Source organism: Armigeres subalbatus, chromosome 2, assembly GCF_024139115.2.
Source record: "Armigeres subalbatus isolate Guangzhou_Male chromosome 2, GZ_Asu_2, whole genome shotgun sequence".
Taxonomy (NCBI): domain Eukaryota; kingdom Metazoa; phylum Arthropoda; class Insecta; order Diptera; family Culicidae; genus Armigeres; species Armigeres subalbatus.
The window spans coordinates 182,326,647-182,349,465 of record NC_085140.1 but is presented as its reverse complement, the minus strand read 5'-3'; the positions used below and the strand labels follow the sequence as shown (position 1 = coordinate 182,349,465).

General features: G+C 37.6%; 1 protein-coding gene across 4 annotated transcripts in view; it reads right to left on the bottom strand.

Annotated features, from left to right (window-relative positions):
- The window catches only part of LOC134211353 (G-protein coupled receptor Mth2-like), a 146,355-nt gene that overhangs the window by 2,943 nt on the left and 120,593 nt on the right, over nt 1–22,819 (bottom strand). For 3 of the 4 annotated variants that reach the window (XM_062688138.1, XM_062688136.1, XM_062688137.1), the window contains exons 5-7: nt 21,275–21,444; nt 21,010–21,184; nt 19,640–19,825 (exon numbers count right to left, since the gene is read on the bottom strand). In XM_062688138.1, coding sequence (XP_062544122.1) covers nt 19,640–19,825; nt 21,010–21,184; nt 21,275–21,444 — 531 coding nt within the window. Of the gene's footprint in view, nt 1–12,018; nt 12,249–19,639; nt 19,826–21,009; nt 21,185–21,274; nt 21,445–22,819 lie in introns of all 4 variants that reach the window. The other variant, XR_009979005.1, reaches the window with a different exon arrangement.

The following is a 22,819-nucleotide window of genomic DNA, read 5'->3' as shown; positions in this document are numbered from 1 at the left end:
TAAACAATTTAAGAATTGAACACGTATGGGTCGAATTTCCAAGATAAGTCCCCGAATGAATTCCTGGAGGAATTTCTAAAGGTAATTCAGGAGGAATTTTTGAAAGGATTTTTTTAAAGAATTCCCGCGGTAGAACATAAAGAGATTATCAAGAAAAAAAACTAAAGGAAATTGTGAAGGATTTCTGCTTGAGGAATTTTTGGATGGAATATCGAAAGGATTTTCAAAGGAATTCCCAAAAGAATTTTCAAAAGAATTATTCTCGAACTTATTCTTTAAAAAAGATAAAGAATTTCTCAGAAGGATTCCAAAATGAATTTATAAATAGATTCCCGAAGGAATTTCGAAAACATTTTCCGAATGTTCAAAGGAATTTGTAGAAGAGAAACTCTCTAGAAATGACGGACAAAATTAACGGAGAAGTTACTGGAGGAATTCCTCAAAATAAATACCGAAAATAATCTCCTCTAGTAGTTCTAGAAATAATTTCCAAACAAATTTCTGAAGGAGTTTATTAAAATTTTCAAAGAAATTCGTAAAGGAATTTCCGAAGGAACCTCTAAAGGAATTTTCCTAAGAATATCCAGAACAATTCCTTAAGGTGTTTTCTAAAGTTTTCGTAAATAAATTTTCGAATGAATTCCTAAAAAAATCCCCAAGGATTTCAAAAAATGTATTCCCAGTACGTAAACGCTAGTAACGCTGTAACCATTATAATTATGTTGCCATTTAAAATTATTTCGCTTCAATAAACTTAACTTGGCATATGCTATCTATCATGTTGTAGTGTATGATTAGTTGCATCAACAACATCGGTTTGATACTTATACCACCGGTTTTTTGGCTGCAATGTTTGAGCACAATACTGCCCCCAATCGCATAAAAGTCCCATTTGACTTTTTGTCACTTTTGAGTTAACCCAATGAAAAGGGTTTATTTCTTATGTACTTCCATAAATCATAATAAAAACTGCGATTTTGTATTGTATGTGCAAAAAATACCAAGTCATAGTTCCATATTAATAAAGACAATCAAATTTCCGAGGAATGTGCTAAAGGAACTCGTAAAAGAGTTTACAAACGAATCGTCAAATGATTTTCTGAAGGAATATCCGTACGAAGTTCTGAAGTAATTCTTGAAGAAAGTCCCAAACAAATTTCCGGAACAATTCTTGGAAAAGTTAACTAAAGTTTCTCTAAAGAAATTAATAATTAAAATCGATCGAATTTTCGAAGATATTTGAAAAGAATATCTGCAAAAATCTCCAAAGTATTTTACGAGGGATACCCTAAAAGATTTTTTTTATGGAATTCTGTAGGAAGTTCCGAAGGAATTCCTGAGGGAAATTTTTTGAAGCAATTCTTGGAATGTCTCTTTGAAGGAATTTACTATTTCAATTCCTGGAGGAATTTTCGAAGGAATAGCTGAAGGAATTTTTGATTGAATGATTGAAGCAATTTCTGGATGAACTGAGTTACGAGTCAGGGCCATAAAGAAAAACCATGCAGAAGGTGGCTGGGTTCGATTCCCGATCAGGCCTAGATTGGCCGGGTTGGATTTTTATTGACATCCCTGGGCATTTAAATTTATCATCGTTTTGGCCTCACGTTATATGAATGAAAAATGGTAACCCGGCTTAGATAAACCGTGCATTTAATAACAGTGGAAGTGCTTACTTAACACTAAACTGCGAGGTGGCAATGTGCTAGTGGGATATGCAACCTCTACTAATAAGAAAAAAAAGATGACGAAAAAAAATGTTGTGAGGCCACCAATAATTTCTTTTGAGAAACGTGTTTCGTTTGACTTGTTTGAATTGATTATTTTGCTGTAAAAATCTGTATATGATTAATGTTCGGAAAACTTCGGAAAACCACTCACAGTTTTTTTAAGTTTTTACGGAGAGGTTTTCGGAATTTCAACGGTAATTCTCAAGGAAATCATTTGTATTTTCACAAAAAATTCTCTGGGGTTCCAACGTGATGATGTGGGGATCATTCGGACAATTCTACGGAAATTCGACTGATTCTTCGAAATTTCCACAGATAATTCTGCGGAATTCTTCAAATTTGAATCGGCGTGGAAAAATATAGGTCAGCGGCGTGACAAAATTTTAAACGGCGTGCCAAAAACCGTCGGCGGCGGCGGCGTGGCGCGGCGGCGCACACCTCTAGTTGTGGTCAGATCGCCGTTTGAAAGCTCGTAGGAATTACCAGGCCACTGGACTGAAAACCGAAGAAAAGAATTTAACTTCCCAACGAACATCAAACCCGCTCGGTACAAGAGTACGCGTACTCTTTTTGTACTCTCTCCTTTCGTTCGAACCGCAACGCACGATGATGTACTCAAACCCGAACTTGCGTTCGAGTTCATTTTCAAACCCAAGTTCAAACTTCGGTACGGTACGGGTACAGCTGACGTGTTGTGTTTCACACTTATGTTCGTTTATTCCGAAAGGTATACACGGGCGACCGCAAATACGAACAACTTTTTGACTGCCAGCGAAAAAGCCGAGGGGGGGGAGGACTATTGTTTTTAAATATTTGTATCGGCCTTATGTAAATCGACTATTAATTTGAGATCAATTTCAGAATATCACAGTGAAAAACTGTTAGATTATGTCAATATTTGTTTGAAAAAGCTAAAATAGACTGACTAATCGATTCACTACATTATGAAAAGTAAACATAACAGTAGAAATAATGAACATGTTTACAACTAATATTAATCTGCAAGGTAATATTAAATATAGAAATATTTTTCTATGAAAATTTAACATGTACCCTGAAATTTGATCTCCTTTTTTAATGTCTACCTACTTTTGTTGATTTTGATATATTTAACCCTTTATTTTAACCACTGAAAATTGGAATAATTCATAAATATTATAACAAATTGTACATTTATAGAAAGTTCTTGGATAAAGATTCTTTGCATTGATATAAATTATTTAATATAATTTCAATGAGGCATAGATATCAGCAGATAATAAAATAAAAACAAAGCTACCCGAAAGACCTAATAGGAAACTTATGACAATTCCGCATCACACAAGTATTGTTACCACACGGTGCCCACCCGCTTCGGGCAGGGTGTAGATTTTTCTGCACCGGTGACAAAATAAAGCAAGAATGGAACTGCACCGTTTTTTTAAAACGAACGATTCCAGTGAAAGTTTACCTACACCGGTGCGAATAAACGAAAACGACATTATTATTTTGATTCTCTGCTGAAAATAAAACAAATTAAAAAAATATTCTAACATTTCTCCCGACATATTAAATGAACGCTGGATCAGAACACAAGCATTTAGCTCTTATCTTTACAGCCTCTCCCATTCTCCTTTCGCTTCTTTTCGTCAAAGTACATACAGTGACATACTTCGTCTTTTGTTCTAATATAGCTCGTCTGTGTTTGGTGTACCACAGTTCGAACCGAAGTTTTGTACTTCAGTTTATACATGTACCGCTCGGTACACTGTATACACCCGAAACCTGAGTACGGTAGCGATGCGGGTTTGGTATTGAACGCAACTGAAGAAAAATATACTCAAGTTGAACTCAGTTCAGGTTCGTGGGAAGACTGAATTTAACTAACTATTTTTTCAGTATTTAATTTATTATGTATTCTACGCTCGAAGCGAATCAATAAAGCCTTGAAAGATCAGGCTTGTGCTTCACATTCCATTTACGGCGAACGCAACACCTATGGTTTTCTGAGCCTATCAAGTATTTTGGGAATCCTACGAGATTTCTAGATCTAGTATGCAGTGTCGATGAACATCATTTTAAATGATTAAGTCGTTCATGGATATCTGGTAGGCCAACAATATACATCAGTTGAATCGATCGAAAATGGTAAACTTTGTGTGCTATGGCTGTTAAAATAGAATAGTCGAAAAAAAGTTAGCCCCCCTAGAATTTTTTATTAGTTACGCCAATGAAAATATGTACGCATAGATGAGAAGATATTATAAGGAGCTAGTATTCCTTCTTAGAGGATGTCAAAATTTCATCTATTTGAATAACTAATAAGAATATCAAAACTTGGGCACTGTTGACCATAGAAGTATTCGATACAGTTTTCATGATTATGTAAAATTTGAATATTTAAAAAATATTTACATTTACATTTACTAAAAACAGTGTCACACCTCGGGAAAATTTTTCGCCGGATTTTGATTGTCGTGCATTTAAAATGGGGCCGGGATTTTGATTTTTTTTTTGTCGAAATCCTTTTAATCCCGCTCCTTTAAAATTACACGAGAATGAAATCCGTGAACAGGATTCTCTTTACGCATATACGGCCTTTACGTAGATGCGTTAATCGGAACCCGACTAGAAGAGCATAACTGAAACTGAACACAAAATTAACATATTGTGATATTTATAACTAATTTTGATACAATTTTGTTCTTAGTAGCTATTATCTTTCCAATGTTGTAACAGGATTTTATCATAATTTGATTTGAAAAATGTTTAACACCGAATTGCCCAACAGTAGGCAATTAAAATAGATGTAGCAAAGTCTTCCAGCCACATAGATATCACAACGCTGAAATAATTTGCAAAGGTTGCCTTATTTGTAATGTTGTTAGTTTCATGTTCTCGAAAAATATTCTTGTTCAGACAAAAACAAAAGTTCCGTATTGTTGATCACAATCTGGGGACCTATCAGAACTGTAAGAATTTGCATCTGCACAGAAGCAATATATTTTGTATCTGATTCTGTTATAAATTTTTATCAAAATTTGTTATTTTTATGATAAAATTGTAACAAAATTTGATAGTTTTTTGTTTCCAGTAGTGTGATTTTTGATAGAAATTTAGATATTTTAACAACATCCTGTACCACGTTTCTAACACATTTTGTTATAAAAATTTAGTATAACATAATAACATAGGTTGATATAATTTTGATATGACCTTCTAGTCGGGAACCGGCGTGTCTGAGCAGCAGTTTTAAAGAACTCAGTTTTCAAACTGATCAAAGCTCTCTTGCAGAGCTAAATGGAATTCTTGCCTAAGCCTAGAATGCAGATATTGGAAAATACAATTAGGTAAATAAATTAAACAATATAGCTAGAAATAAAATTGTAATCAAATTAAAATCCCGTTGAATGAGAAAACCATTTGTTTGAGCTTCGTCGTTCTTGTTTTCGTAATGTTTAATTTCGTATTCGTAGAGTTATGACGCAACATTTTCCAAAAAGGGGCGGAGCCTCATGGGCTCAATTTGCAGATGTAAAATTTGCGGTATCACCGCACAGGGACTTTCACGAACACTTTGGTGAGTATAAGGAAAGATTCAGGGTCCGTTGCTTGCTTTCGGATCAGGCTCCAATTGGTGCGCTTGTACCCAATTAGGTTATCAAATTATTGTGTAAATATTAGTGTAAATAGTTAGTTAGGCTATCAAATTTTGACAAATGAATTAATGCCTTTTAAGGCTGTAATGTAAAACAGAATTTCAAAACAAACAAAAAAAATGTAATAGGAAACATTTCCAGCTCTATTTCAGACACATTCATAGTCGGCTCCTGACTATCAATACTCGATTGAATATTAGTCGTTGAATATTTATTCACATTCTACAAATTGATAAATTATCTGAAATCTGAACACGTCTTAAATGAGTAAAGTAATTTATCACATTGAACTGAATCCGATTTTTTCTGCGAGGCACTTTCAACGGCAAACATCAATATAAACAATGCTAATTATGTTTTTTCTACACATAGTAAGCACACTCAGTGACAGTCAAATGAATGAGTTGGTGGAGTAGTTGTTTGGTTTAACTATGTCATTCTGTGTTTTGTATAATCATGCGCTGTTTGTCAAAATTCGTAGGGGTGGTGGGGGTAAATTGGACACCCTAAGAACTGCTGCTGATTATCAAGAGGCTATCAAGAAATTGTATTGTTCAATCCAGGTGTGTCGAAGCTTATCTTATTAGTTAACAAAGCCTGTTGTGAAAAAAATTTGAAAAAATATTTCAATATGTTATTTTGATCATTTAAAATTAGTCCAAAATAATTCAATTTAGTTTTGGGCGGGGTAAAATGGTCAGGCGGTGGGGTAAAGTGAACACTATTGTAAATAAAACAAAGTAGTCGATCAAAATATTTTAAACCAAATACATATTCTTAATAATACTTTAAAAGTTACCTGACAGGTATAAACCCTTAGTTTTTTCACAGACAAGCAGACTTACCGGGCTTGGTCAAAATGATAGGGCGGGATTTTTTTTTAATATTCAATTGACCATTGCTCAGTGAAATATTACCAGGTTTCTTTGGTTTTGGCGAGGTTCGACAACAAATTCATCTAGTTTTGAAAAAAAAAACGGGTTAAAATCATGTTCTGGCCGCAGAAGAAATTATGGATTATTTGAGGGCATGTCAAAAATGCTAGATTTTGTGCGCCTATATTATTGAAATGGATGAAATGTTGGACCTTGTTATACTCTTTTACAGAAACTAGAGCTTTTACTGAGTTGATTGATTTATGGATATCACAAATCGGATGACAAACATCTGAGATATGGATGTTTCCATGAAAGAGGTGCGTTGTATGAAAATATTCGCTCAGGAATGTAGAAATTGTACGAAACTGTATGTGTGGAGCGTAAATGAACAGATCTCCCTTTTCTTCACGCCCTGTTTGATGAGCCCACTGTCAACCGAACCGATGAAGATTGAAATTTGAGCTAGTTTGTCTCCATTTCTCTGTCAGAACATTGCTCACATTACCCCAGGTGACATGACCAATTTACCCCCATAGCTACATGTTTTTAAATAACACCTGAACTAAAAAAAACTTTAAAAAACTATCTTCCATCAACCAGATCCGCTTCATAACAAGCAAAATGAACGATGTGAACGATATTTTGGTTTAGAACCACTAACTCAGAGTTCTCATGGCTTAAATGCAACAGTGCCGAAATAACATCAAACTAGCTTTTTGAGAAAGCGCGCAGAATTTTGCTAAAATCTAGCTGTTAAATAGATATTTCATGATTTTAAATAGCTCGAAGAGCATGAAATGCTTAATTTATGGTGTAGCATGGAAAATAATACGAACAATCCATAAACAGGGGATAAACAAGCCTTTACCCACTTTACCCCGCCTGTTCACTTTACCCCCGCTACCCCTACTGTAGTAGCTTCATGAAAATGAATATTTCAAACCCTGATAAGAAATATTCAACAAAAGCCAAAGGCCAAACACTTTAGATGTAAAATTAATGTAAAAACAACTCAAATGATCAATAAAATAAATTTAAAAAAGCAACAGTCGCTATTTCAAGACAAATCGCTTGAGCGAAAGGAGAAGTGCCGCCGATTTTTGTGAAGTAGGACCCACTTGTGAGCCTTTCGACTATGTGCCGAAGGTGTGAAGCAGATGACCAAGAACAGGTTTCACTATACGCATGATGTCCCTGGCAGCAAGCTACTCAAGGCCGTGCGCCGTGGATTTGACGATATGGACTTGAAGGAGGACAGCGGTTTTAAGTCTTCCGTCTTACCGTGATCAACTGTACCTTGTACATGTACACATTGAGCTTGGCTCATCCAAACCAGAACCATGAACGAGATGTTACCCAGCGCATGAACTGTCTTCGTTTCAGCCACGGGGCTCGGAACTGTTTCATGAACTTCGACGAGTGTGAGCAAAAGGAAGAAGCAAACCCTAAATGCGCCAACTATGGCCAGAGCACCGGGTCACCACGAAAGCCTGCCAGAAGCATCTGGTGTCAATTCGTGAATTCCGCATCCTCAGCGGCCAATTCCGGTGAAACTGCTGAAAAAGCTTTCCTTTCGAAGTCACAAGTCAAACAATAGCTGTCTGCTGTTTTCTCTTACTGTATTCCGTCAGGTGCTTGATGATCGATCTCTACCTCCGAAGGATCCCCTCTAAACGTTGGAGTAGCTGGCTTCGATCTTCAGCCAACTTGCAGCCAACGACATGATCCGAAGCCCAGGCAACGCTGGTACCCAGGTGCAGCCCTTCAACATGGAAACAAACCCTGAAACAACGAAGGAGCAGGCTAGCCGAATGATTTTGCATCACCAGTGATGCCAAAGGTAGTGGATGCGAGGAAGCCATAAGGAGTTAGAATCCGAGAACAGGATGTCCACATCCAAATCGGGAACTAGTACCACCCAAGATGAGCTACAGCTTGGTAATTCTAAACTGACATAGGTGCGGAAGCGAGTCGAAGAGCTTTATGACTTTATGGAGGACAAGCACAATGATTGCATTAAGATCAAGCATCGAGCATCAAATCCGCCGCCAAAGCTGCCAAACTCGAAAAGTTTGCGCTGAAAAGGAGAGCAAAAGTAGCTGGAAAGGTACTGAATTAAGCTGACGAGCATACAGCAGTTGAGGCACAGCAGGCACCAAAAAGCCCTCGAACGTGCAAGATTGTGCCAGCGTGCTGCAGGAATGCGTCAAGGACGGTGACTGTCAGATCGTGGAAAGCCAGCCGGAGAAGAAGAAGAAGAAGAAGAAGCAGAAAGAAAATGTGGAAAAGAGGAAGGAACTGAAGAAGAAAGGAAAACTTCGTTCTTCTCGGGAGAGGGTCAACGGTGACGGACTGATAGCCGAAGCGAAACGTCGTACGCAGTGATCCTTAGGAAGATATTTGGGTGAGGACCAGGCGTTCCCAGAAGAAGGAGTTGCTGTTCGACATGAAGTAGAATCTTACGATCAAGAACTCAGCCTTCCGGGAGCTCGTTGCCAATTCATAGGGAAGTGAGGGAACGTAAGAGCTCTAACGCAGGAGGCAGTGGTCCAATGCTGAGGCCTGGACAAAATCACGACGGTGAAGGAACTGAGGGATGCTTTGGTGTCACAATGCAAGCTGGCGGAAGTGCAGATGACGATTCGGCTGAGCAGAGCGTACGGTGGTACACAAGTAACAGTGATACGATCACCTGCGGAGTCTGCCAATAAAATGGTGGAGGCAGGAAAGGTAGGATGATCGATGTGTTCGCTGAGATTCACCCCTCGAGTCACCATTAGCCCTTCCTATGTCTAACCCAGGAATAAATGGGTCCCCGTTTTTCACCCATTCACAAGTACAATCATTTGGGAATAGCAATTTTTTGTCTCGGTTAAGTAACAAAAACATGCGTAACAAAAACTCAAACTTTGTGGAAGACAACACTTCGGTAGAAATTTTAACAAAAAAGTTACAATCAAAAAACTAATTTTTAGGGTCACCCTAATATTATTATTTGAAATTATCGTAACAAATGATACAAATAACATACAGCTATGGTTACTTTGGAAAAATGTCTCAAAATAAGGAGAAAATTTCTAGAACATCGCACAATAGTACAATTATAAATATAGAAGTTAAATGTTTCCTATCAAATTGCAACCTATTGCAACCGACAACAAAATGAAGTTACGACTTTGCTGAAGACACTTTGTTGCTAAAATATCATCATCAAGGTGAATTTTTTTTTTGCGATTTCTGTTCATAATACCTGGTTTACAGTTCGTCATTGAGTGATAAAGCGGCCTACTTTTCCATACCAATCAAATTGGTTCTTTAAAAAACATTATGCAACTCAAATGAGTTTCATAATGTTTATTAAAGGTTAACAACCAACCACTAAAAAGCTCATCATAATTTTCTTAACTAAGCAAGAAGTTTACATGAAGAGCGAAAATTTAGAGCAAAACATTTAGTTGAAATAGAAACAAAAATTTTTTTTTTCATGATTCAAAGTGACTGCAATAAGTGACCCTTAATCTATGACAAAAGGTCGAAAAGACAAAAAGTCGAAAGACAAAAGGTCGAAATGACAAAAGGTCGAAAGGACAGAATGTCGAGAAGACAGTATGCAGTATGGGCCAGTTTAGCTATTAGTGAGCTTTTCGCAAACAAATGAAACCGTTCCAGGACAGAGAACTTGTTAAGGATTGCGTATCGGCTGTTGTTGACATCGTGTTCCCTAAGGAAAAGCCTCCTTCTGTAGCTTACTTTGTCGCGAAAATGGTGAAGAGTAAAAAAATACTGATGTGAGAAACAGGGTACAGGTAGCTGACTTTAGCTTTAATCCTAATGAGTGGACCGACTACCAGAAAAGGCCTAAGGAGACCTATATGAAGGAGCATGGACACAAGAAAAAGCAATCACATTACATTATTCACTTAGTAAATCACTTAGTAAATCTTGTAAAGTAAATCTCTAAGTAAATCTTGTTGGAAAACGATCAGTATTCCTGAAGTATTGATGCTTGTTATTGAGACTGCTGTCATTAAGTGAATCAACTTTATAAACGCGACTGAACTCAACCACCACAAATTCTAAATGATGCTGTTAAAAATGGAAGCTGATTACGAAGATTCGCTGTGGTACCCTATGGTACCATGCTTGAGAGATTTTAATCTCTTCAAAAGGAAATCACACTATTTTACAAGATAAAAGGAAACCAATACCCGAGCTAAATGATCCTGAAAAGGTGAGTGAATTAGCTTTTTTATTAGATATCAACAAACATCTCAATGACTTGAACATGAAGCAACAAGGCAAGAATTAACACGTCAATCATTTATTATCAAACAATAATAGTTTTGAAATAAACACTTTGGCATAGTTGATCGCCGAAAATTGGTACATCTCCCTCATCTTGTTGGAAAAAGTGTATACAAATCTGTTAAATATGCTGGTAAATCCGAAACCCTTCAACAGGAATATTGAAGCCCATTCGCTGATTTTCGAGAACACAGTACGAAATTTTTAGCAAACACTAAAAATTGATAATTTTTAAATGCATGAAAAGAATAATTTGTTTGAGAAACTGCATATATCCACTTTACCCTATTTCGAGAAAACAACAAAAAACTATTTTTGAATAAATTGGCACCGAATCTTTCGATTTCATCGATACAGATCAATAGCTTTTGGCAAAACTCAACACCCTGGGGCACTTCTAATGCGAAAACGGAAAGCAGTATGTACTCCATAATTGCTCTTCAAAGTACGTGCACATATGTAGTTTCTCAAACAAACGAAGAAAATTTCATACATTCCTGAACAACTTTTTTTTTCGTGTTTTTTTGCCAGAGCATGTATTTTTGGACGAGGATTCAGAATGTATAAAAATCTCATTTTGGCCAAAAATGTTACATATGCACTTTCTCAAATAAACGGCCAAATTTGTTGGCCCGCCAGCAGGTGGTAATTCTGCAACTTGGCCCATGGCTTGAAAAGGTTGGATATGCCTGATCTAAAAAATGATTTAGATGGAACAAAAATGTTTTGGCTGTCAATTTCATCTACGAAACCAAAAAGTATGTAAACATTTTCTTATAATTGCTATTACTGTCTAGAGATTTACTGCCGATGTCATTCGTAAAACTGCAAACAAAATTACGACAAATTCATCGTCTGTATAAATACCAATATACCTATCCATCGTCATTACTCGGCCCATTTATTCCTAAGTGATTTCATGCTTCTTTGAATCTTTAATTTTTGTTATGTGTGTTGACTTCACCTATTTGAGCACCAAGAATGAATATTTTAGCACTCATATGACCCACCCATACAATTTAGCTTATGGCCTAATATTTTAGCACCAAATATGAATCATTTATCAGTGATTAATTTCCAATTACTATGAATGCAGAGATACACAAAAAAATATGGATTCAACAAGAATCTCACAATTCACTACACATAAACAATTATTTAAACAAATGTAATGAAATGAATAATATTATAGAACAAAATAGTGAGAACCATTCCTGAGAGACTGCCACCAGCAAACATAGGTTAGTAAAAGCTTGTGATATAGCTGGACAGCAAATTACCGGATCCAGGCCGGGAAGACTTGCCAATTGGAGGATTTTCCGTCATTAGGAGGTTTGGGGATCTACAATACTACAGTGCTCCGGCATATCATCACCGAGTGAGTAACAACGACAGCCATTTGCCGCATCGTTAGTAACTTTGACCATTAATGTTTTGGATGGAATAGAAAAAAGAAACCAGGATTACCTAATCGGCGATCTCAAAAGAAACGTTGAACCGTGGGATTAGTGGTCCTGCCTAATACGTCAGTCAGAAATAACACCTAGTAACTGCAATGGATTTGTAGCAAAAAACAAGCTTCTTCAAAAGGTTCCGAAATAGCTCAATTAACAACGATGGTTCAGTCTTTCTCCGTTAACATTTTTAATATCGGGTGTTTTCGTTCCTAGGACTCGTTCAACGGGCTAATGGAAGTGCTAAAATTATATAATCGAGAAGAAACGAAGCAACAGAAAATATGAAAAAGCAGAACACTTTCAATTCGAAATGTTCACATTTGATTAACCGAGATTTGTTTATCTTTATTATTTCTTAATCTATATACATATACGATCTCACATTACTCGACAATGAATAGACCGATTTGATCTATACAAGGTTTGATCATCTCTTTACGAAGAAAAATCTTATGGAAAACAGGAACTCATTTGATGAGATTTGTGTTTACGTAAGAACTGTATCACACACACAAAATGCGACGTGAGAATGGACACAACACTTATGGTTCTTACAAACGAAAAAGGATTTTTTAAATTTATCTTTTTGTCGACCGGTCTCGGGCTCGATGTTGCCCAACCGGTTGGACCACGTCCTGCAGATGGGCAACATCGAGCCCGAAACCGGTCGACAAAAAGGTAAATTTTAAAAACCATTCACGTCGCTTTTTGTGTGTGAAAAACAGGAAAGCTTTTAAAATTGAATTTTACGATGAATGAATTAATTTGAATTGTATTTTATTCTCTAATTTTGATAAGAGATGGGACAAATATACGATTACAAAGCCGAAAACTGGCTTTTAAATGGCCATTTTGGCTTCATTCTGGTGAATTTCTCCACAGAAGTTTAAATTCGTTTGTAATCTTGATCCTCAGTACGACAAACCGATGAAAAATTTAGTTTAAGAGCGCTATAACGCCAGTGTTTGGAATATGAGTCATGTTCGGGATTTGAGCCAAAACGGTATATAAAGCATCCATATACATATGTGCTCGTCTTGCGGTTAGCGAGAGTATATGTATAAGACAAATGTATTGTTCATACGACCGCACATCACACGAAAATGGATAAACCGACTTATGTAAACCGTTTTATGTTTGTGTGAAGCTAGAAAATGAAATGTCGTACGAAATACGAGCTGTATCAAGTAGATACACAAAAAAGTAAATATTGTAAATTGTATACAAATGGTAGGCTGGTCACTCAGCGCAAATGTTCCAAGAAATTGCGATAAAAATATTCAACAGAGAGTTGAATGGATCCAGACGACCGAATGAAATCCCAGGAGCGAGTTCCGGTGCGGTTGCACGGGGTGGATTCGGACTTGACGACCCCAAACATACTAGGAAACCGAAGGAACATCACCAAGACTGACGATTATGGTGCTCTACAATACGTCAGGCACAGGTGTAACGATGCTGTTGTCATACATGTATCCAGGTATCAGGTTGATGCACAATGTTTGTCTATAATTCACAGTGGTGGTCTGATCTCCGATGCCAAGCCACTACTGTTACAGTCGACTCTCTACATCTCGATGTTCTATATCTTGATATCTCTCTCTATGTCGATGGTTCCCTCAGTCCCTTCAAACTAAATACATTTTGGGTTTCGACATGTGTTCTGATCATATTTTGTTCTGGGTTCACTTTCCTTATGTCGATAAGTTCAAATTTTTAGGCTATTATACCATCTTTGGAAAATAACAAACAGGAAACAACATTTTGTTTGTAGTCGTTTTTCACAGCAACGAGCTTTTTTGGATCCCATTTCAATTTTCCTTCAATTCCTCGATCTCTCCCTATCTCGATGGACCTTACGGGTATCGGCGTCGTGACGTAATTTTTAAAGATTTGTTTGCAAGACTTTCTCGAGAAAATATTTTGAATTTCTCCCAGAAGAATCTAATGAATTTCACTAAAGTAATTGTCCGAATTTTATCATAAATCTATCCTGGATCTCCCTGACCAGAACTTCCGTTGAACAGAAAAGTCTTTTGTAAAACTTTTAGGTATTCACTAGAAATTATTTGCAGATTTTTTGGAAAAATCCTCTGAATCTCCACAGAAAAGTATTCTTCGAAGTCTCCGCAGTAATTAGGAATTGCAATACTTTTTTTTTAGCTTTTCCGTGGGAAATTCTTCGGAGTTTCTACGTTATATCTTGTGGACTGCCGATGGAAAAGCTTCAGATTTTCCAAAGAAAATTGTTTTGAAATTCTCAAAAACTTCTACACGAAATTATTCGAAATTTTCACCAAAAATTCTTCCCATAAAAAATCTTTGCCATTTTCTCGGGAAAGTTACTTTCTTGGAAAATTATCCGATGTTTTCACGAGAAAATTACCGAACTTTCTACTGGAAATGCTCCATAATAGTTTTCTAGTGAATTCTTCTTAAAACAAATGTATGAAAAATATATGAGTGTAGTTCTCAAAGCGAGTTATATGTTTGTTATTGACAGCTTATGAAACATTAAGCATAAGCATTGTGAATACAATTTTCAAAACTGAAAGCTTGAGTATGGAATAATTCCATACTTCATCTTTTAACTTTAGTGGACGGTAAGGTTCAAAGGTAATATGGAACATATTTCACTAATGTGTCACTTAAAATGTATGTACCTACTGGCTGAACAAAAATTCACTTAAATTTTATTAATATATCTAATGAATCAAGAACTGTGAGTACCATCACTAGCTAATCAATTATTTTTTACAAACAAAACTACACGGAAAATATCTAAATATGTTCTCTTGTAACAGCTAAATGAAAATTATTTTCACTGTAGGTTCATATGTTCATCTGTTATCTGAAATACTCGTTGCTATGAGGCATGCTTCAATTTTCTTGGAAGGATGGTAAGTTTAAGAAAGATGCAGAGAACTGTACTATGTTCCACGAGAGGTATTTGTAATTTTTAGTGTGAGAGGTGTACCAGTTGGAATCATTTGACAGAATGCGAAACACATAAAAAACTAAAATTGAAATACAAAGTAGGAAAAGGACAACCCTGGGATTGAACCGAAATTCGTCGAAAATATTTCCAAAGATATAAGCTGGTGGATTTCCGATGGTAGTTAAATTTCGAATTTTAAGTCGGCAAGAAGCATATTATTCCTATGCAGCGCCGTAGCTTGAGGTTGGCCAGGTTGGCCCCGCCAAGGGTACCAGTCTTAGGGGGACGCCAAAATCAACAATTACTATTTTTGTTGAATTGAAAACTTATGTAGTAACGTTTTTGTAAAGGTGATCACTCTCATAGTGATTTATCAATACAGTATTAAGGCATATAAAAAAGAGTATAAGTCACAATAGATCCAAATACTGGTCGCAGTGGTAATAAAATCCCAACAAAAAAAACGTTTTTGTTAAAACTAGAAGAAATTTTGTAACATTTTTTTGTATTTTAACTTTTTTTTACAACTTCTGTTGTAAAAAAAATGCTGTAACAGAACAACAAGTTCTTGTATAAATCTGTTACCATCGACCAAGCCATACAAGCTTTGGATTTTTCTTGATCCGAATGGAACCGATCGTGATTCCGGCTTTCAACCTATCCGCGCAAAAATTATAGGGTGTCCCAGAAAGTATAAGCACGATTTTGATGCGAGATAAAATTTGAATGGCAGGTAATCACTGAGCATCATTGTTTACGTTATATTCTGTAGCTCTGTGGTTCATAAGTGCTATTTGGATAGGTTTCTATGAGAATGCGAATATTTTTCCTTGGAAAGCGCAAAAAGACTTTGCACGAATGATGCACTAGTCCCAACATTCACTGAGTCAGATGGCGAAAATAGAAGTTAAGTGCATCGGAGCAGTTTGCAATGCGATTCGGAAGAATGCTGTGGAGTTTTCATTTCAGTGCATGAAAAAATCTGAAAGTAAATCGGTCCCTATGAGTCATATGCAGTAAAAATGGTACTTCTGTTCAACATTTGGAAAAATCCGTTAACATCGAAGAAAAAAGTCGACTAAACAAGACACAAAATGAGCTACGGACTCTCAGGGGCAGAAGAAGAAAAAAAGAAGTGTCAGAATATGGGCCCATAAGATATACGATAATCTTTTGTGTGGAAGATCGTTATGCAAGGTGATGATGGTGATAAACCATGAGTGAAGTTCGGTTATAAAATGCTTTCACGGGTCCATTTCAACATGATCCATAATGGTAAAGTATTGACGATGTTGATAAGCAAGTTTGTAAGTGTAGATTTATCTCAAATCCATTTGCAGGGGTCGATACAATAACAGTTGATGTGTACGTTCAGGAATTCTTGTAGCGACGGTTACTGTTCATTATCCGAAAGCATCATAACCTAGTAATATTTTGGCCGGTTTTGATTTCAGTGTATTACGCGATGGACACGGTATTCTGGGATAAAGCCTAAAGAGTCGAATCCGTACTCAAGGAGATGGATTCTCTAAATTATTCCCATGAAATTCCTATTATAACTTTTTGTGCTTTGACAAAGGAAAGCATATTAAGGAAGCGGACCTTATCATAACTTTGTAAAAAAAAGATTGAAAATGTAGCCTAAATCATAGGTCCGTGCTAAAGCTAATGGGTGCCATCTGATCAAAATCCCACTCCTTGGTGTACGATCAAAAGGATATCGGAAAAGTGATACTGATCTGCAGTAAAGGACATAAAAGCGAAACAATCATCAATTTACAATGATAGGGAAATGCTAATATCATCTTCCAAACTTAGACGTACATGTTCATGATAGAATTAGAGGCGCAAGTATAGAATTGATAGTTCCGTTAGGATACGGCAGGCATGAAGAATGTTTTTATATAGTCGAGTGTCGATTTGAAAGCAAGCGGAGGGCAATATTTATGATGGCACATATCGCACGACCTTCCTTCTGCCAAGCTCCCGTATAAAAGGGGAGGGAAGAATATCAGTGTGGAAGCTGATATATCTCCACTAGTCATAATGTTATTTTTAAAACGTGCTTATACTTTCTGGGACACTCTATAAGTTTTTCTTCATTCAACTGTAAGTCCGATAATGGCCCTGAACATCAACCACCACCCCTACACCACCGAGTTTCAGCAAGCATGATTTATGGCGAGATCTCAGTAAAAGTGACGTTTTGATTGCTGAGATAATGCAAATATTTAGCTGAGAATCAGTAATAAACGAAATTTTTCTGCCAAAATTCAGTTCTGAAATTTTCTGAGCTACAGCGATGCCAGATTTTGCGGAGTTCGAAATAAAAAAAACTTAATGTATAAGTAACAATTTCACTCGCGAAAGATTGATCTAATTTTCAATATCCATCTGCTGATCGATTCGTGTGAGGATCAATAACGTTTATGTGCAGTAAAATATTGCATTTTCCACTTCTAGTGCTCGTCGATTCTTCGTCGAGAATCTTTTCAAAGGTGTTACTGTTCGACATTCTGTTCCCCTGCCCGGTCCACCATAGTCGTACATTTCTTGCAGTGTGAACAAACTGACAAACTTTATTCTATCGGAGCGTCTTGCGTTGTCCAAAGTACGTACTTTTTCCTGTCATGATGCGTTTCCAAATTTTGCTGCTGATATAATTTTTGGATGTAACCAGTGAGCCCAAGTACACGAATTCTTCAACCACTTCGATTCCGTCACCACCGATGCAAACTCGTGGTAAGTGGCTTACGTTGTCATCTCTTAAGCCTCTTCCTATCGACGCGTGTATTTATGACTAATCCAATCCGTTTAGCTTCGCTTTTCAGTCGGATGTAGGCTTCCTCCATCTTCTTAAAGTTACGTGCCATAATATCAATGTCGTCGGCGAAAACAAATAACTACGGACTGCGTGAAAATCGTACCACTCGTGTCAATCCCTCCCTTTCGTATTACTCCCTCCAAAGCGATGTTGAATAGGAAACACGAAAGACCATTCCCTTGCCGTAACCCTCTCCGCGTTTCGAAGGGACTCGGGAATGTCCCTGAAACTCGAACTACGCACATCGCCCGATCCATCGTCTCCTAGACCAACCGTGCCAGTTTATCCGCGAGATCCGTGTTCGGACATTAGCTGCATTCAGCGATGTGATTGTGCTGTAGTTGCCACAATCCAGCTAATCGCCCTTTTTGTAGATGAGAAAAAATAGCTTCCATCCACTCGTCGGGCAGAACATCATCCTCCCAAATCCTGATAGTGCATCTAGTGCAGCGCTCTTACCCAGTATTTCACCACCATTTTTAAATAGCAAGTTAGTCACCATACCGACTTATGTCTACCACAACGCCATTTAGATGATCTTCATAATACTGCCAAATTCTCTGGATCACCTAAAAATCGTGCGTCAGAAGGTTCATATTTATGTCCTTACACATGTCATATGTAGCACGTAGTCCTTACATGAACGGCTTAACCTCTCATAGAACTTTCGTGCGTTTTTAGCGCGGTACAGTTTCTCCGTTTCTTCACGGTCTCAATCTTCCTGCTGCCGCTTTCCCTCAGGAAATCGAGTTTTGTCTGTTCCGCGCACGTTTGTATTGTGCCTTGTTTGCCCTCGTGTGGTGTTGCACAAATCTCGCCCACGATGCATTCTCCTCTGCTAACTGCTCATATTCGCCGTCATACCAGTCGTTACTTTTATTCTGGGCCAGCGTGCCTAGTGCAGCGGTTGCGGTGCTGCCAATGGTGGATCGAATATCTGCGCAGCCATTTTCATAAAATGCTGCGCCTAGCTACTATTCTGTTTGGCGTGCCACTTACAGCTGCTGCACGTAGTCTTGAGCTAGTTTACCGTGTTGTAGCTGCCCAGTATTAGGTGTTGTACACTGAAGAGCTTTGAGCGCAGGCATACTGCAACGAGGTAGTGGTCTTATACGATATACGCACTGCGGTGAGTGAAAACGCTCGTAGTGTCGGAGCAGAATTCACCGTCGATTAAAGCGTAGTTGATTTGGTATTCCATTTCTTGGTTACGTGATCGACATGTGGATATTTTGGAGGGGGAAGAAAGAGCTTCAGCTCCAAAGTTTATCCGTCGTTAACAGTTGTCGTTTGGTACAAAATGCAGACCACCAAGTCCAATTACCGGTTTGTACATTTCTTCCATTCCTACCGGAATTTTATATATGTTCATTTCGAAAAAGCTGTCTCAGACTAGCGTTATTTCCAGGAAAATGAGCTTTTTAATAAAATGTGAAAAAATATTGTTTAAATTTGTTTAAAAAAACGAAGAAATTGAAGATGCTTCTTATTAACACGGATACAAAGTAAAGATAAACGGCTGCACTTAATCTGCATTTAAACAATCGGAATAAAAATCATCAATAGAACAGAATGCGAATTGATCATGGATAATTCGATGCTGATCTTGAGTTAACGTACACTTGACCATTCGCCATCATTCTATTAGTTTCACTTCAAGGTAATTAATACGTGTTTGAACGAATAAACCCAAAAAGTCCGTTACGTGAAAACAACACATTATTGACCAAAAACCAGGAAAACGCTTAATCAGAAACCGGCAGAAAATAATCCAAACGGCAGCACTCTTGCGATGCGATGAGCAAAGAGAAAGTGGCAGCATTCCTGGTAAAACACGTGCTTAAAATCGAATAGTCGTTACATACATACTTTTTGTAGATCAATCGCTTGATTTTCTGCTTCCACACGAACAGCATGAAGATCAGGAAGCCCTGTATGCAGTTGCACACGTCCGAGATGTAGAAAATCCAAGCGACGTTGTTCACGGCCCATGAGATCACTTCCAGCGACCAGGTCACACCCATCACGATGAACAGCCGCAGGTACAGGCCGAACCTAAAACGGTTGGGAACCCTATGTTAGATTAGTGCGAAAAATCGTCATAATTGTCGACATGCAACGAAATGAACCGCGCCACCAGACAGGGCACCAACGTACAAACCATAACCGGCCGCAATGCAATGCACGTGTTGATTGATGGGGACGGGTAAGCGCAAATAAAAGTGCGACATGTAAAAGTGATTATTTGAACGAGTTCCGTCGAGTATGTGCTCCAAGGACAATGAAAGCGATGATAATATCTTGATAATTGCCATTCGTAATCAGTTTACTGAGTGGCTTCGGTGTTGCCTTCAACTCGTACCCGATTACCGATAATCGAAGGGCACATCTGGCAAATGTTTTATTAATGTGATGTCTGTATTTACTTATTTGACTATTCTATAATACGACATAAAAGAAAGTGTTACATGGAAAGCCAAAATTAGTTGTGACAACTTTGAGTGGTAGGCATTTTAGAACAAACTCGTTGAATAATAATAGATAATAGTTCACGCAAAAGTGTTACTAATAGATCCCCTTCTCGGCGAATTACTGAAAAGTATTGATTAGATATTACGTTGTCTAAATTTAACCGTAGTCCTTTTCGCTCACTCAAAAATTTTTAATACCATTTGTTAAAATCAAAAATTAAGGTCAGTTTACTGTTTTAAATAGGTGTGTACTAAAATCATTCATGGAATAAGCTATTTTTAACTGAAAATTATCTGAACCATACGATATTTCCATGAATGCAACAATGAAGGCTGATTTTATTACAATCCAATTCGTTCCATGGTCCAAACATACCGAGGTCTTGGACATCTTTTTATGCTGATTGTCTTGATTGCACTTTTAAGTAATAATCATAATATGCCATTTTCAATTTATTGTATTTAATGATGATAACATAAAACAGCTTGAATTTACATCCCAAACATTCCGTAATCGAGAGTTTTGCATTCGATGAATTTCAAATGTCCTTGTTTGTGAGTCACGACCGACATTTTATCATAAAATATCAAATTCTCTTCCCCACTTCATATCTATGCAAATGAGCGTGTCCCACTCACAATCATCATCCCCCCGGAATAATAACTCCCCTCCCATAAAACGTAACACATCAAGCCACAGGGCCACTGGAATTTACTAAATTAAATCACCCTCTACCTACATTTCACTATCTCTCGTTTTACACTTACCTATCACGGTCGTTGTCCAGCTTGGAATGGCGCTTGGAATCTCCCCGCCGCACCATTGAGGTTTCGCGTTGGATTTTTATAATTCGTACCGCGGTTATCACGAAGAAGAACATATTTGCGAACACCAACAGCAGCAGCGGAAGATACATGTAGAAAAATTCCGTATACTTGTTCTCTGAAATTAGTTGCGCCATTAATCATGGGAAAATTCACGCCCATTCGCAGAGCGGCAGTACAATGGAAGCTCCCACGCCATGCTACTTACCGATGATGAAACATCTGGTGACACCAATTTGAGGCCGGTAGTTCAGCGGAATCAGCTCTGTGTGGTCAAAAATTAGGGATACCGTAATCATCAGTGTTGGGCAGCCCCATGCGTACAGCGAATACATTGCGAACTTCTTACGCTCGGTGTTTTTGGCTCCTCGTACACCTCTGTAAATAGACGTCATATATTATTGCAAACTAAGAAAAATAGTTCATAAACTGCAAGCCTCTGTATATCGATAGAACATTGAAGACTTTACTTGGAAAAAGTGATACATATTGACTAACGATGCCAGATTGCTTCAACATCAACTCCGCAGATTCATTCAAAAATTTTGGCTGGCCCTATTTCGGCGCTCAATGCATAGAAATTAGATAACAACAGGACCTAAACCGTCAAAATTTATAGTTACTGTTCTAGTAATATCCTAACTTTCATAAAAAAAACCCAGATTAATCCACCTAGCGGTGATAGTGCCTTTATCGTTTCTTGTGAGTGAGTAATTTCTTCGCACTTTTGGTATGAAAAAACCCAGATTAATCCACCTAGCGGTGATGGTGCCTTTCTCGACCTTCGTAAAATGTGTGTGCTTGAAAAAAGATGAGCTAGTGGCTAGGAGTAAAAAAGACAAATTTCTTTGTCCGTTCTATGAAAATCAGATTATTTATGGCAAAGATATTGTAGATCCAGTTGAAAACCGAAAATCATATTTTGTCCCATTTCCGGATGTCGCAACTGCATCGCTAGTGGTGCCCGACTATGGCACAGTTGCGCACTACTCGCGATGCAGTGGTTGCAACATCCGGAAATGCGAGAAAATGCGATTTCGCGGGACCTCAGTTCGGTTTTCAGCTTGATCTACAATATGCTAATAAGAATTTCGACATTTTGTTTCCTTTTCCAATCTTTTGACGTACATAACCCTGTTTTATTTCACCCAGTCATATATTTTAAGGATATCACTTTTGGATGTTAGCTGAACTGAAGCTCCGACTACACAAAAAGAAAACGAAAATGTCATTCCCATCACGCGAGCGGAGGGCAATATTTGTTAAGATATAAATCTCATGACCGTCTTTCTGCCAAACTCCCGTATGAAGTGGGAGAGACAGAGACATCATCTCAGTTCGTCGAGCTGAATCGATTGGTATATAACACTATGGGTCTCGAGGCCTTCTGTAAAAGTTTGGTTTTTGGAGCGAACATACAGCCTTTTCGTATAAAAAGGCTAAAATGGTGTTTCGGCCATAACTTCCGATACCATAGTCCGATCTAGCCAATTTTCAATAGGAAACAATGGGACAGGATTCCGCCTCGAATGCAACTTGTTTCGTGTGAATCGATTAAGGTTAGGTGTCCGAAAAATAGGTGACATTTTTTGTGACTTTTATAAAAAAAGGTATTTTGGTCATAACTTCCAATCCCATAGTCCGACCTGTCCAATTTTCAATAGGAAACAATGGGAAAGGATTTTGCGTCGAATGCAATTTGTTGCGAGCAAATCGGTTGAGAATAAGTGCCTGAAAAATGAGTGACATTTCT